The 16,719-nt window shown below is 36.6% G+C and overlaps 1 protein-coding gene across 3 annotated transcripts in view; it reads left to right on the forward strand.

The window, feature by feature from the left end:
• PIK3C2G (phosphatidylinositol-4-phosphate 3-kinase catalytic subunit type 2 gamma) overlaps positions 1-16,719 on the forward strand; it is a 275,977-nt gene that overhangs the window by 82,035 nt on the left and 177,223 nt on the right. For all 3 annotated transcript variants that reach the window (XM_062591246.1, XM_062591238.1, XM_062591256.1), the window contains exons 7-9: positions 1,574-1,644; positions 6,908-6,971; positions 11,155-11,277. In XM_062591246.1, the coding sequence (XP_062447230.1) occupies positions 1,574-1,644; positions 6,908-6,971; positions 11,155-11,277 (258 nt within the window). The remainder of the gene's footprint in view (positions 1-1,573; positions 1,645-6,907; positions 6,972-11,154; positions 11,278-16,719) is intronic.

A 16,719-nucleotide genomic window follows, 5' to 3' on the forward strand; every position in this document is an offset into this window, starting at 1 on the left:
GTCTACATAGCAATCTAAAATAGAATTAGCTTGAATTAATTCATCTGTGAATTAATACATTTAACCTGAATCTAACAATACCAGAAACACAAATTGCTCAGAAATGTTTGCTCCAGACCACTACTGTACTTCAATTACCTAAAGAAAACTGCTAGTGTGTTTGCAGTACTCTGAACAAGCTTTCAATATTTGAATTCACTAACATACAAAATAATAGGAGAAGGGTTTTTTTGGCACAGCAGGTAAAATACTGGACTTTTCCTTTTGAAAATATAGTTTTAGTTCTTAATGCTATCTAAGAGAAAGAAATCATAAAGTTGAAACATATTTTATCACTACTGGATTATGCTGTTCTGGTTTTTAAAAGAATTATTTATTATATGAAAGTTAAAACAGTAAAAATTAGCAGAAGAGTTTCTTTCTTTCTTACTGAAAAGCTTTGTTTAAGGTAAAAAACCATTTTCTTCCCTTTACAAAAGAACTTAGAAGTTTCATTAGTTTAATCCAGCCTAAAATTGAGTCATTTTCCAGATTTTTTCACGATCCTTGGCCAAATGTAATTTCTGTCCTCTGCTTCACCTTTTAGCAAACATATTTTAGTTCAGTACACATACAGATAAACTGATTGTAACCCAGTTGCCTAAGCTATGTCCATCCCAGCCATCAGTGGCATTTTCAGAGGTGCTAAGAAAAAGCATATTGTCTCAACCACTGTGGAAACAGAGGCTCCTTACCACTATATGCCTGTATGGTGTGCTACTTTCCTGCTTCTATTTTCTTATTTTCATTCTTTTCTCTCCCTCCTTCCCCTGAGTGATACCTAATCATAACTATCATTCCCTTAGTAATTAAAGTCCAGTGTGTTTCAGGTCATGCTTGTCACAGGCTACTCAGTAACTTTTCCCTCTGGGCTATAGGGATCAGGACTTAGCTGTGAATCAGAGATGACACAGATTTTTCAGGACATAGTGGTGCTTACAAGCTAGCGGTGTGTGGCTGATGTGGGCTGAGCTACCTCCGTGGGGTAGAAGGATTTAAGACATCAGAGGCAACAAATCCTTTGGGCTGGAGAAAAGACTACATCTGATGGTGAATAGATGTGGTCTGCAGAACATGCCAAATGAGACAAAATGGGGGGAGATACGCCTCTTTGAAGGAGTTGCAAAGGATGGTACAAACGTTCTTCATTCCATCCTCTTAGGAAACGAAGCAGCAGAGAGGTTGTTGATACAAAATCATTTCTGCTTCATGTTCTGTGCACATTGCCATTGAAGAAGGATGCCTACTGCTGTCTGTAGCAAGAAAGCGGAGGCAGGTCTTGTGAGGCCTGACTATAATCTTAATGCATAATAAACTTCAATTTATGTAGTGAAAGGAACTACTGTGATAATCTTCTGTGTCACCTGTATAACAAGCCAGTATGATATGAGAGAGTCACCAAAAAATCTCAGAGCAACGCTTTAAAAGGAATTTACTAAAAGAACATGTTGACTTTGGAAGATGCCAACCGAATCTGTCATGTGCATTCTTCACATCAGAGTACAATATCTCATTGTATGTTTCTCTTTCATAGCATGAGGATGACCAAAGACATTTCAGTGTGAATCAGCTGTTGGAATATACTTGTGCTTGGAGGCTGACTCGGTAAGAACATGGGTATTTTGCAGTAGCTGTGTGTTTGTGTTTGGAATGAATATCCTGGCCCTACAGGACAGAATCTCAAGACCTACTGCAGATAGGGATGATACCAAAGAGAAAGAAAAATAGTTAATTTTTTTCTTTTGTTTTGTTTTTGCTTTTAGACCTTACTGATTGTTTGGCAAAAATTAATGGCCACTTATACATCTATGTAATTTTTTCTCCATTCTCTCCCTTTCATTCTTTGAAGGTTTCATTAGAGTTTCACAAAGATTTCTGGGATTGAAGGAATCATGATTTTAAAGCATGTGCTTAAGGAGAGAATTTTAGGTGTATATTCTGTAAAAATAGCAGGTTTACTTTTTATTATGCCTGCAGTTTCACAGTTCTTTTTTTATTATTATTGAAGCTAGTTGTGAAAATTTTTAACTTAATATCTCTAACTTTAAAGCTAACCTACCGTGGACAAGTGTTTAAATGAGATTCCTCATTCAAATCTCATTATGTTCCGTTTCATTTCCATTTCTGCTTAGCCAAAGAAGCTTTAACCGTTTTTGTAATGTGTTTCATCAATGTATCATAAAATACTTTGCCAAAGCAGGTAAGTGTTGCACCTGTATTTTGCCAGATGAGGGAAAACAGAGAGGTAGGAACTGTTTTCCAGGGGGATAGGTGATAGAAGTTGTTGAGTTCGAAATCAAGTATGTGTCTCAAGATTTTCTCTGATAGTAAAGGGCAAAGAATAACTAGTAGCATAGGCAATAAATGATTTCTTTCTTCACCTACAAGTTCAGTAAATGTCTCTTACTAAATACTGAAGAAGTAAAGGCATGAACTGTGTGTGTGCATACCTGTGCTCAGGCCCTGTGCTCTCAAATTCATTCCTAAATTAGTTAGGGTGGGAGGAAAAAAGATTAATAGTTAAGTAACAAAGTTTGCTGACTGTAATATGCGGAGTAGTAAAAACAGGAGTTGCCAGTAATCAATTGTAAAAGGACTTTACAATGTTGATTTGGCTATGTGATAAAAATGGCAGATGAAATTCTGTGAAGAAAAATGTAGATGGGAGGAGACAGTCTTAATATTACATAAGTAATCATAGGCTCTTGTGTTGACTTTTGCCACCAGGAATGAGTTTTGGGGTTATAATAAATAGTTTTGGAGGTGAGCTTGGTGCACAGTGGCTGCCAGAAAAAGTAAACAAATGGTGGGAATTATTACAAAAGGAATTAAAATCCCCCAAACTATATTATGCCAGAGTATAAATGCATGGTGTGTATGTATTTGGAATACTGTGTGCAGTTCTGGTTCTCCCATTTCAAATGAGATATAATACAACTTGAAAAAGTGAAGAGAAAAGGAACAAGGATGATCAGAGGTATGAAATGCCTTCCAAATGAAAAATAAGTAACCTGAGATTCTTCATTCTGATCAAGGGGATTATTTCATAGATTAGAAGTCTGTGAAGTTTTGAGGAGCACAGAGAATGTGCATATAAAAGGATTATTTATTGTATCTTGCCATGTAGGAATTAAGTACTAGATTCAAACCAGGCAAGAGGAGGCCTTTCGTTATATAAGACCTAATTAAACATTGGAGATCCTTACCATGATGGTAGGATAGATGATTAAAGTTTACATAGATTCAAAATGTAACAAGGGAATCAGAACAGATTGAACCAAAACCTCTTTTGAAGAATAAAGACCCGCATGTCCTAGTAACACTGTAGACCTGTAGGGGCCTGGAGTAGACTGTCACTGTGTGTAATGCAGTAGGCACATGACTAATTCTGTCCAACTACGACTAGCCCCAAGTGTTGTGAGCATAAGCCTTTCTGCACTCCTTAACATAGCAATCAAAAATCACTCCCTGGAACGAATTTCTTTAGCAGTGTTCACATACTATTTTTTACCGTTAGAGTCAACTATTTTGAGTTGAAACCATTGGCACACTTATGCTGAGAGAGGACTTGAATTTGAAGCATCACCAAAGTTATCTTATCAGGTGAGCTTTACAGTGAAGAAAAGCCCTTATTCCTGTAAGCAGCTGCCATAGTGTTTTTCCTGTGGGTAGGTCAGTCTGTAATACCATACCTAGTCATAACAGCTGTGTGTGACATAACATGCCACATCTTTCTGCCTGTTCTGTACTGAGAAGTATGTTTGCAGCTGCTTATATTTTTGTATCTAGGTAGGGCTGTGGAGAGGCCATGGAGAGGCAGTGGAATGGGCTCAACACAGGCTGTACAAATCTGCTTGGCACACAGGAAGTCTGGCAAATTACCTTCCCATATTTTAATGTCTTCAGAACTATGAGTTTCTAGGTTAGCTAAATTAAATAATGCTCAGGGTTGTCTGTATGTACTGCAGTTACATTTCTGATTGTAGCATACAAGCATCTGTGTCTTGTAGAACATACTGATTGAGATGGTCACCATCTGCTTAGATCCAGTAGGGAAGGGAAAAGGACTGTTTTGACTGGTTTGGAATGAAGTAAAAAGAATGAACAGGAACCTGATCTGTGTTTATATCTAGATCTCCGTTTATATCTGCTGCTGCAGGCAAGCGTGTAACAAATGAAACCAGCAGCACCTACGTTGCTTCTTTCACTGATATTCATAGCTTGAAAATCGAACCCAACGTAAATCAACAAGTATGTCAGCAGAACTGCACTCATTGTACCAGGGCTGAATTTGGCCCATAGTCTCTGAAATCAGGGTGCCAATTAATATGACGTGGTGGCTAATCTGACGCTTGCAGTTAGGCAGAGCTTGTTTAAGCAGCCTGGTGATAAATGGTCCTTTGGAGAGGAAACCTGACACTCCACAGGGAATGCTGCTGCCAGGAAATTAAAAAATAAATGCTGTTAGTGTACACTCTGTGTGACTACCTACATTCTCCCGTATAGACCAGTCAGGATCCAAGACTGATTCTCCTAAGTTGTTGATGCTTTTCTTTTCAAAACTGTTTTACTATATTTCCATGTTAAAAGATCCAAGAGATTTCTTCAGGACCCCCAAAGAAACATTGAATGTTCATGGATTATTTAGCATTGCCCTATTTATACATACCTGTCAGAGATATGCAAGTTTATGGTGTTTGTGTGTAGTATATGGATATTATTAGTTATCTAGCAGCCAAAGATTCAGGAAAGCATTGATAGTGATATTCTGATCATTGTTACAAGTTGTTGGGGTATTTTTCATACTTATTATGGAAAATTATGGCTGTTTTATACACAAAATTCTCTAGGGTGGAATTAAATGATGTAAAATATGCTAATTTTTGAATTAGTATTATAATTTATGAAATTATTTTGAAACCTGCGTTTAGATCAAGCGTGCTAATGGACATGCTTACATGTGTGCATCAAGGCAATGGGGCAAGCTCTTACATTTAGAACTACTTTTGAGTTTGCCAGCGCTATGAAAAAGTCATTATGCCTGGAGAGTTGCTCAAAGCAAAGCAACAACTTGTATTAGCTATGACATAACAAGATTACAGGAGAAACTGCCAAGCAGCTTCTCAACACACAAACTGCCTGGCTAGATAAGACTAGTGCAAGGTTGCAAATAAATAATTGTAAATGCAAAGCCATCTGTAGGCAGAAGTGAACATTAGGCATCTATGGGGAAATGTACTCTGATATTAACACCTGAAATTTCTCCATGCTATATGATAAATTTCAGTGGAATGAGTCTATTTCCTCCTCTCGACATACAATACATGATAATCTAACCATGTGCTCTACAACCTGTATCTTGGACCACGGCTGTAACTCTAATCTCCGATTGCTCAGTTAGCCTGACTTAAGAAGCAATGATGTATGGATTCCTATCCAAATACTCCATTTGCTCCGAAGCAAACACATACCTGTTTGATCTTTAGCTACCAGTCTGCAATGGGAGAAAATTCCTTCTAAGCCCTCAGAAGAGGAAAAACACCAACGCAAAGGAAGAGTGGGAAATCGAGGAGAAAGATAATCAAGAAGAAAAGTGCTGGAGTAAAATAAACAAAAAACACTGAGAAAGGAGTGTAGAGTAAAACTTCCCATTTTCCGTACAAGCACTCATATTCCCTGACACTTACCACAAAGTACCATCAAGGCAATAAGACAGCGGTCTTACCAGTGAGTAAGTTAGATGTTTGGAAATGGGAATTAGGGTTTGCCTACCCTCAGCTGAAGATTCAGCCCTAGAGGAGGCTATCAAAGGAAAACAAAGGTACGCTCCTGAGCACAATAATCAGAGCCAGAGCCTTGTTGGCACCTTTTTGCCTTTTTACCAAATGACAGGTAAGTACTAAGCAAAATTTCACTGTGCGTAGAACATGGTAGGATTAAAACCAGAAAGAGTTTTTGAAAAGTAAATCTCTGATTTGATTCTGGTTGTCTGTGGAGCTGCTGGTTCTAAAAGGATGAGGTTTACAGCAGAAGCTTCAGTCCTGCAGTTCGGTGTGGAAAGTCTGGTATTCCTGTTCATAGCCCCACTGAATTTAGCGAAGCTTTGTGGAGGCGTAACAGTCTGCTTGTATAAACTTTATGGTAATTTTTGTAGCTTAAAGGTAGCATGTCACTACTGCATGGCAGAGGACTACATACGGAAGTAGTATCAGTTAAACCAGTTTTCATGACTGGATTGAATGACAAAGAAAAATAAATCATAGCTTAAGTAATGATAGGTAAAGGTTGCCACTGAAATAGTTTGATAATGTAAACATCAGAAATGTAAATTTAATGATTTCCATGGCAATGGTGCCCTTTTTATTAATACACATTTTCATACTTGTGACTTAATAGGGGCTTTTGAACTGTAGAGATTTTCCAGATGCTTTCCAGATGTTTTGCCTGATACTCTGCAGCTTTACAGTCTGTGAAGTGATTTGGGAAAAAAGGCATGGTAGCGTGTACTTAAGTCCATCCTTCTTCAAGGTCATATTTAAGCACATGCTTGGCCTTAAAGACTAAAAGAAATAAGAAATAAGTTAAATAGGCACATTAGTAAGCCACTTACTGGAGTTCTTTTACTGTGAAACAGGTATTCTCCAGGTCAATGTAGAAGAATTTTACATACATACGTTAAGACAAATGACTACCAAGGAGAACTAGGCCAATATTACACGAGGTCTACATAAGCAGTTGTCTTTATTTTATACCACTGTAAAATCACAGTCAGTCAAATTATTTCTGATTTATACAATGTGAAAGAATACCTGTTCTCTTTGTCCGTGTGTTATTAATTTGATGTTATTTTCTTTTTCCCAATTTCCAGACAGAACCTTGTCTCGGTTATTATGAAATATAGAGGTCAAGTGGAGTATCTATTGCAAAAAGAGGTATTTGTTTTCAGTCTGTTATACTTGAAAAGCATTAACTTTCATGTGAAAGGTATCTAATTATTAATCTGTCTCAGATGAAATTAAAGAGGACTTTTAATTAAAAGCTATTTAACCTGACCTGGAAAGGGTATGAATTCTCTTGACAAAATTTGACTTGAGATTAAGAAAAAAGTGCTACCCGTTTAAAATGTCCAAGGTGACTATTTCATAGGAGTCAAGGAACCTGTAAAGAAAAACAGAGTTGTTCTGTTTGACAGTATAATTTTTGGAACTAGCAGAGATAAAATGTACTGTCTGTATTGGCAAAATTATCCCTGATTTTGCGAACTCCCAAGCAAGCGTTTAACTATTTAGGGTGTATATTCAAACATGAGATTACTTGCAGGGTTAGGCTTAGGCTGCAAAACTCATAAGGACTTTCTTTTAAAATATTTGGAACTGCTCTATGCTTTAAGGAAATCTCTGCTAATGTTTTAGGCAGAATTCAAACTCAAAGGAAAAATGCATATTTGGCTTGGAAAAAACCAAGTGGTTATTTAATTTGAGTTTCAGGTTGTGATACTGACTTTCTAGGATTTGGAACTGACAAGAAAACAGAGATTTTTTTCATAGGGAAAAAAAATAGCAATGTAGTGGCATGGAGATATTCCGGTGCATCTATTCCAGAGTGTTTTAACTGATTATGCTAAAGTAGGGATTTTTTTGAAGTGTTAATTAAAACATAAAATTAGTATTCTGTACTGAAGTCCAGATTCCAGTCTTTCTGATATTCTTGGTATTTCTATTGTGAATAAACAGAAAGCATATACATGCACATATATGTGTTTACATGTAGGTATGTATGTGTGTACACATGTACATATGTGTGCATATGTATAGTAACACATACAAACATACATGCATACAAATGTACACAAATGCATACGTTAATATATATATATTTAAGTATGTTTAGATAAAAATAATCTACATATTTATGTAAATCTTTGACACTTTTGTTGAATGTACACAAATTTAAAGTCTGTTGACTTGTGCCTATTTCCAAAGCAGGGCTCTGATTTTGATGCTATGTAGGCATTCAGTGAAATTTGCTTCTGTTAGCAACCTCTCAAAGGGGACTATTTATCAGGTAAAACGTGATGGAGGCCTTTGGGAAAATTGAGGTCTCCAAATTCAAAAGTATATATATACTGCTTTACTGAAAAAGACCCATGAGTTTAGTTACTCACATTCAATTCAAAGGGAGCTATAATGCCAAAATTAATGAGGCATTACAATCCACCCTTTCAATTGACACTAGGTGGATATTCCTGAGTCCTGTAATGGAGCTCTCTTAAATTTGTTTCTGCTAAAGATTTTTATCTTGAGTAGGCAATTACTTGAGATCATTAACTTATTTATAAAGGGAAGAGAGGACACTTCTGAAATATTCATGCCATGCAACAAATGTGTGTTTTACTCTGGAGCTAAATTTCTCCGTAGTTAATAATATATATATGTTTCTTAACAAGGTCGTGTCTGCACAAGAACACTGAGGAAAGTTCAAGCGAATTGAGTAAAAGAGCATGGTTGCAAGTTAATGGCACAGGTTAAATAACCATGCAGATGTTTTCATTCAAAAGTATCATAATATATGGAGTTTTTTCAAGCCTATAATAATTAGAACTGGTGGTACTGGTTTGCTTGAATACACGCCTTGAAAAATTATGGTGCTATAACGTAATAAGTTATAATCATGAATTTATAGTAAAGGAAGCAAACAAGAAAAGGCTTGAGTCATTCCCTGAATCTTAAATTATTATTTTTTCTAATTTCCATAAAGTCTAATAAGGTCCATTTAAGGTTTTAAATTGGAATCTCTGTAACTTCCCCCATCCCAAGGTTAGATAGGAGTAATTCTGTTGATTTTTCAAAACCAGCATTCACAGCTGTGGGAGAATTGAGACCCTTCTTCTGATCCACCACAATTTACCCTTGGCACGCATGAAGCTTTAGGCCAGTTGGAGTTACCACATAAATTAACTTAAGTGCACATACACCTGCTTAAATTATCTGCTCAACTGGAACTTCCTTTAGCATAGAGTTTTAATCTGACAGGTCTTGAGATCCTGCATTTTTAAAAAAGCCAGTCATTTATTGGCGTGTTTATCTAAGTACTTCCAATTTTTCTCATTCATGGGTGTCTGTTAAAAGTCCTTGGAGGTACTGATTCCTGATTTCTGACTTCTATAACAAACCCACTCTCCTTATCAGTAACGACCAATAAATGGCACACTCGTTTTGTGATGGATAAATACCTTTACAAAATGAAAAGGCAAATAAGGAAAAAATATTTGCAGTCTTTGGCACAAGGGGACGGATCGATGCTATTGGGATTGAAATGTAAAGAGTTTTCTTAGAGAGCATGTGCCCTCAGACAACTAGCCATTCTGATTGTTCTGATAATTATTCAACGTACACTTTGTTTTTAAATCTACAGAAAGCGTACCATTTAAGAAAAATTCTAATTTGTGCAGTGTAGAAGAAAACTTTTTAATTTTTTGTAGTGTAAAAGTGGAGTATACAAGTTCTAGAATGAAGTACTATTTTTATCATATAAATAATTTGAACAGCAAAATATCCTTCAAAGTTTCTACTGGTATTTAATTATGTACAGAAAGTTTTCATTACAGAAATATGTGTTTACATTTATATATGGTCTGGTTTGCTATGCCGTTGTATTCTTTACAACTGCACAGTAAACCAGCCTATATAGTTTTGTCATTATTACAAGTGGAAACAAAGCCATCCCATTTTTAGAAATTCCTGCTTCTATTGGCAATGTGTATATGTGCATGGAGAGGAAATTCTGCAAGAGTTCAAATTAAAAATCCAAGTGGTAGGAAAGAAATATGAGAGAGGAAAATGCACTGCTTGTAACTTGCTAGAAGGATGAGTCAGGTTCAGGCTGAAGAAATGTCCAAAGTTCTCAAACCTTTTCCTTTTTCTCCAGTACCTGTAATATGAAAAAGAAATTGCTGTTTTTAATTATATATACAAAAATCAACTTATATTTAAAATAATTCTGATATTGGAGGATATTTTATCTAATTTATTTCGGCTTTACTTTTATTCAAGGCAGTTAAACATGGTACCAATAAACACAACACATTTTTATATTTATTTTTTTTAGCGTACTTCTCAGTACAGTTCCGGTTATAGACCTTAAGCTTGAAAATAGAAAGTTCATCTTGGTGTGTTTTTTTTTTTTTTTCTTTTTCAGACATGGAAATGGATGAGTTACAGAAATGGTTTTATCAGAACATAGACATGCTGTAGCTCACTAAAAGGAAAGTTTATCAGTACAGGAACATGGAGAATATATAATAGAGGAGCTTCTGCTTGTACAAGAAATTCATTTTAAGCTTTAAGGAAGTCATATAGATGCACAGGAAAAACAGGATTTTTTTTTTTTTAATCGATTTCTTTTTCCTAAATATGGCACATCGCTTCCTTTGTGACCCAAATTTTATTATTGAATTGACCTCTTGGTCAATTATATCAAAATACCTGAGATGATTTGTCTAGGGATTTTTTTATATGATAATATTTACAAAATCCAGATTTATTACTAATATGTTGTAGTATTTTGAAATATATATATATATATATTTTGTAGAAGAAAAGCTGGTTGCAAAGTACTTAATCTACACGTGTCAGATTACACAGGGCCTTCCACACCACGATTTTTAAGGAAAATGGCGCTCTGCCATGACACACAGAAGTGGGTAGGAGACAATAGCAGGGATTAAATACATAGTTGCATAAAAGCCTCTGAGCATTTGTGAATCATTTGGATTCAAAATTCCTCAAAAGTTCCTTTACAGTGCTTCTATAATTCACACCAGCATTTTGCCTCAGTATCAGTCCTAAAGACTAAATACATCACAGTTTTCAACAAGGCACATTGTCTAGAAGATACTTGGGCTTTGACAAAAATTACACTGTCCTTAAGAAACTAGTGATCACTAGCAATCTCAGTATACATCAGCAATCTCAGATTTATGCATGATGAGTTTGAGTTTTGGATGAGGAAATGCAGATATCATTTTCTGCAGGCTTACTGTCGTCACATGGCAAGGTGTTTCTATTAAGTAGTATGTGTCTGTTTTCATTTTTTTTCTTTTTCCACTATCAACAGCATGGTGTGGATAATGTGATTGAAGCAACTAAAGCAATCTGCGGTGTCCTCTGTTTTGTGGAAACCAGAGACATTACTGATGCAGTCAAGAAACTCCGTGCACTGCTGTTGGTGAAAGCACAGGTAAAAGGTGCACTGAAGCCTTTGTATGGCTGCCTTGACAAGCTGACATCCTATTTTTTCTTTTAAACTGGAGCTTGAGTAGGTGTCATTTGTTTTCTGATTGATCAAGGTGATAGGTCATTGTACCATCTTACTGCTTTTTTTCCTCTGTGAAAAATACTAGGAAGAGGCAGTATAAAAAAGAAAAAAAAGATTGCAGGCAATATGTGACAAGTGAAACAGCCGAGGACTTGTCCTGTGGTTAAATCTGTTACACTGCTGTGACTGGTCTTTCTAATTCCCATCAAGTGTACAAGTCTCAGCTTTGCCACACCAAATACTATACAAATCGTGACATTTCCAAGTAATCAAGTTTCATGTATTTAGCATAGGTTGGTAACAATAAAAGCAATAGTTCTTCTGTAAATGACTTGTTCTTAAGATAGAAATTCCTCTATTATTTGTGTAGAGAAAGCCTAGCTTAATATTTTTGATTTTAGCTGGGATCCTCACTGTTAAAACATTGAAATGGGATTTCCAGGGGTTACTGTAAAATTGTGAACTGAGACTTTGGAGGGAAGTTTTTGTTTTCAGTTTTACCATCAGCTGTTTTACTATGACCTTGGACAAGTCACTAAGGACCTGATCTACAGAGATTCTGAGCACCTAAAAATTCATTTGAAGTCAGCATTTCGACAATATAGGTTCTCAGCACATCTGAAAATCAAGCCATTAATCACTTGGAATTATTCTGGTGTAACCTTAAGTCATGCTAATTCTTTCCCATCATAATGAAATTCCACTTTGAACTTTTTAAAATTTTAATAAGATACTAAGATGTTTCTTGGGATCTTTCCTTCCTTTCATGGTCTCTGTCTTATTGGTCTTTCTCAATATTGTTTAGAAAATTATGCTAAATTGAGCAAGCTACTTGTTTCCTCAAGCCATAGCCGCTTTACAAAAGCTATTGTTCTCTCTCTCAGTGGATTTTAGCCCGTGGCTTGTGATGTGTGTGTAAGAACACTTAGGACAGAAAAGGAAACATTGGGTTTAATAGTGTTAATTGGATTAACTAGTGAGTGTTAATTCAAAAGATGTTCAGCTACCTAAAAAGAATTGTTAAATACGGCTGATAGGCAGTTTGAGGTCCCAAACCTGAAACCAAGGAAAGCTAACACGTTCGTGACGTTTCTGAAGGCATAAGAGTGACATACAGCAAATTATGTAGATGACAGTATATAATTAAACTTGCTCTTGATAGATTATTAACCATCATGTAGTCATAATTTTGAAGAGGCAAACTTATTGCTGAGAGGTGAAAAGACTCACCAGAGAGCAGAAAGTATGTCAGTTGAACAGATTTAAGTGATATTCAGAAAATCTTTCTTAAATCTCTGCATTATTAACCTCTGTTCGTTCCTCTTGTATGTGTGGTGGTATGGCAGTGCCTTCCATCTAAGGTATAGTACAGAATCCAAGCAAATAAGCTCTAGAAAATCTCTTGCAGCACTCTGCGGGTCTGGCTTGTAAGTAAATCCCAGAACTGTGTTTCTGGAACAGAGGTGCCAAAGATCACAGAGCAGCCGTTGCTATGTGGCCATGAGTGGAACCAGCTAGGCCTTTCTGGAATTAGTTATATGGGTGCTACCCACCTGAAATCTGGAGTTTTGCTTGTTTTCTCAAGTCAGATGAACTGTAGGCAAGTATTGATATAGACTAAGGTACAAGAAACGATGTAGCTGTGTTTGTTGTTGTTGTTGTTCAGAGCTGACCAGCTGATGCAGCTGAGCTTTTTCACTTGCTTTCCTTCTGAAAGGTCATGGCTCACTAGGTCTCGCTTGTATAGCATCCTAAATACTTGTGTGTGCACTTCAGCATTAATTGCTGGAAATGACTATTCTGGGGAACTTCCAGTATAAATGGATCTGTGACAGCACATTTTAGAGTGTCTAGTGTGTCATTGATTTAAACAAAAATATTTCCATTTAATAAATGTTCTCTTTGTGTTTTAGAGGACAAGAGTAACAGAGAAAGAGATTAAAGAAATAACAAGGGCTTCGCATGATTTCCTCTTCTGTTAACCCTTGGTCTGTTCTGAGAGATGTCAGGCAGAACAGCTTCTTCCTCTTGAGAAAAGTATGTTGTCAACCCAGAATCTTCCTAAAAAAATGGATAAAAAGCTTGGCCCTATAAAAACATGGAGGAAACAGCAACAGAATATTTTCTCCTTTAGGAAAGAATCAAAGCAAAAATTAAAGTACTGGGACTAATGTGTTAAAGATTTCTTGTGGAATGAAGGGGAATTATTTTAGTGTATTTTCTCTTTGAGTGTTCAACTTAACTCTGTGAACCCAGTATGTAAGCTGCCTCCCAGCTCCTGTCTGATTTATGCTTCCTGAGTATGCCTGAGTCCATTTTCCGTTCCGCCCTCTCTGTATGTCACCAGGGAGGCAGACTTAGTGGTCAAAGAGCCAACCAAATCAGCAGTGGCCTGTCCTGAGCAATAGAAACCCCCACTCTTCTTGCCATAAAGAATAGAGTGATGGGATTGAAAAAAAAAGTGCAGGTCATATTTCTTGAATCTAATGTTTTTGTTATGTTCATGTTTGTTTCTGCTTCTGTTCTGAGTCATTGTCATGCAAACACTGTTTTAATTTTAAAGCAGAAATTATTATTACTGTACAAGTAATTGAATTATGAGCTGATCTGTCCTGTTGTAAAAATCCCACTCCAATGTTCACAGGTAGTCAAGCTCATTCTCCAACAACTGTGCTATTCCAGCTCTCCTGTACAGACCTTCTACAATACATCCATTTCTTTTGAACCTACTTCCCTGTATTTCCTAGCATAGAAAGAATAATAATACTCTTTCTTTTTTTCTGTCTTATCTATTTAAGTTATAAGCTCTTCAGAGGCAGGAACGCCTCTTATCTATACGTACAGGACCCAGCACAGTGGAGTGCTGGTCCCAGCTGGAATCTCCAGAGGCTGCAAATGAAAAGCGATGATGATGATAATGATGGTGTTTGCTCATCTGTAATGAGTGAAGTGATACTGTTTCTGAACACCCTGCACTGAATGTTAAAAAGGCTCTGTCCTGATAGAATATTTTATCACTAGTCTTAAAATATTTTACTGTCCTAGTATTCACATAACAAACTGCTTGTCTCCCCATTTCTTTTGGAGAATACTGACTAGATTGTTACTGATTTTTCAAAGAAATGTAGTTCTAAGCTACTGAGTTTTCTGTTCTCTCAACATTTCCTCTCAGGCTTGGTTAGCTAGTTGAACTAGTTGTCTGTCCCTTGAAGCCTTCCTATAAAGGCTGACCTTGACAGACACCCGCTCACCTGCCTTATTCCTTCTTGGTAAAACAGACCTGATGAACAACTAACATTGACTTTTGCCCCCTCCCCCCCCCCCCCCAAAAAAAAAAAAAAAAAAAAGATGGGGGTAGGGGGAACTGAAGTCAGACTGTTTCTACACCAGCAAATACTACTGCTGCTGCTGCTTGCTTCTTATTCCTTTGAGAAATAAATGCTAGGGCAGTCAAGTAGACTTCAGCAATACAGAAAAAAGTTCAAGTTTGCTTTTATGAAGAAGTTTGTCTTGCTGAGCAGCAACTGAACTATAAATGTCATAAAAGCAGTAAAATGGATTTCTGCATGCTCTGTAACTCAAATGCTATTCCATTTTATGAAAATAAAGATTATACATTGTATGTAAATGCCTTGCATTTAAGACAGTATATAAATACAGCAAATATGACTTTGTCTGTGTTCATCAATATTATACAAAGGCTATGGACCAACCCTTCACCTTATGTAATTTGACTTCTGTCTGTGTTAATATATGCAGCCAGAAATAGTATCCAATGATTGGATGTTCAATGGAGTACCAGCTCCTCCAAACTTTTTTCAAGTTAAATGCATATTGAAGTGTAGAGGCATTCTGTATGAATTAGAATTTTAGCTCCATCGTGTTTTTGTGAGTACTGGTGAAATAATTAAATCTTGTGCTATTAGCTTATCCTGTCAGTCTGCTTGAAGTGTTCCTCTTATGCTCATCAGCTTAGCACCCCTAAGACTTTTTGTTATGATGGAAGAGAGGAAGGGTGTCTAACTACTGCAAGAATCACCCTTTTTTCAGACAAGCAAGTAACTTGCACCACAACTGAAGTGAAATTTTTGAGGCTACCTGTTATACCTCAAGTGCTTCAGCATTGCACATCGGGTAAGGGAGCAATGCCAGAAGATAAGTTGTCATTGCTTTTTCAGCAGAGTTTCCTGACATTTTAGTGTAATGCATGGTGCAGTTTTGTGTGGTACACCTTTTAACACATCCACTTGGCAAGCTCCATGTGAATATTAGTCTTCAGGGAAACTGCTGCTTGGTCCTTTCAATCAATGTAAATTATATAGAGTGCAATATATGTGTCTGTATACACATCTATGCATGTGTGTGTATACTTTTTAAAAAATCTTAATCTCTATATAATTCTGGTATTATGCAAAAAAGGAAAAGAAAAAAAGGAAATCTCTTCCAATCTCCTGTGTTTAATTAAACTACCCTTATTGCCTCCTTACTGCCTCCTCACTGTCAGTACTATGAAGTCCTGTACTGTGATTAAGAGACTATGAAAGCAACTATCACCAATGATAGTTTCTTCGTGAACTGGCTGTGTCTCTTTATAAATGTGATTCATTCAGTCTCTAACCACCCTAATCCTGGGAATTTAAAATCTTTTCAAGAAAAACTTTGGGTCTGCTGTACAATTAAGGTTTTTCATCTCTCTCTCTCTTTTTTTTTTTTTTTTTTTTTTTTTTTTTTTCTTTCTTGCAGCAGCTCACAGAAAGTCCTGGGAGATCAAATCCTGCCAGAACAGGCACTAATCCACTATATATTAAATGGGCTGGACTATGTTGAAATTATAAGCATCATTCCAAAAGATTGTTTACTTTCCAAAATGTGAGAGAATTGAACAAAAGTGTCTGTTCCTATTTGCATCACTGCATAAAAAGATTGTGAAAACGTGTTTCTCAACCTGGAGCTTTTCTTTCTCCTCTCCAATAAGCGTTTGACACTTCTTCATATTTACCAGACAAACTTTGGCAATGCCAGGCTAGGTGCCCGAGGGAGAACGTATACCTAGCATTGTATCTGCTATGTCACCTGTGAATGAATTGTAGTTTTTAAGAAGGTTCTGGCTGAATACAGGTGTGCTAGCATGTAGTGTGTACTAACACGAGCTGCAAATGGATTAATGACTCTGAAGGATAACTGGCCTTTTGCACATGTTTTGCACATGTGGGTACAAACAGGGCGCAAATCATGCACATATTGAAATATCGAGTTAGCTTATTAGTGTCTGTGGTCAAGAGCTAGATCTCGGTAACTTACTTCTGTCACCTGGGTAAGTTAAGTCCGATGACTGAGCCAGCTGAAGGCACTGGCAGATTGAGC

This window comes from Rhea pennata, chromosome 1, assembly GCF_028389875.1.
Source record: "Rhea pennata isolate bPtePen1 chromosome 1, bPtePen1.pri, whole genome shotgun sequence".
Taxonomy (NCBI): Eukaryota; Metazoa; Chordata; class Aves; order Rheiformes; family Rheidae; genus Rhea; species Rhea pennata.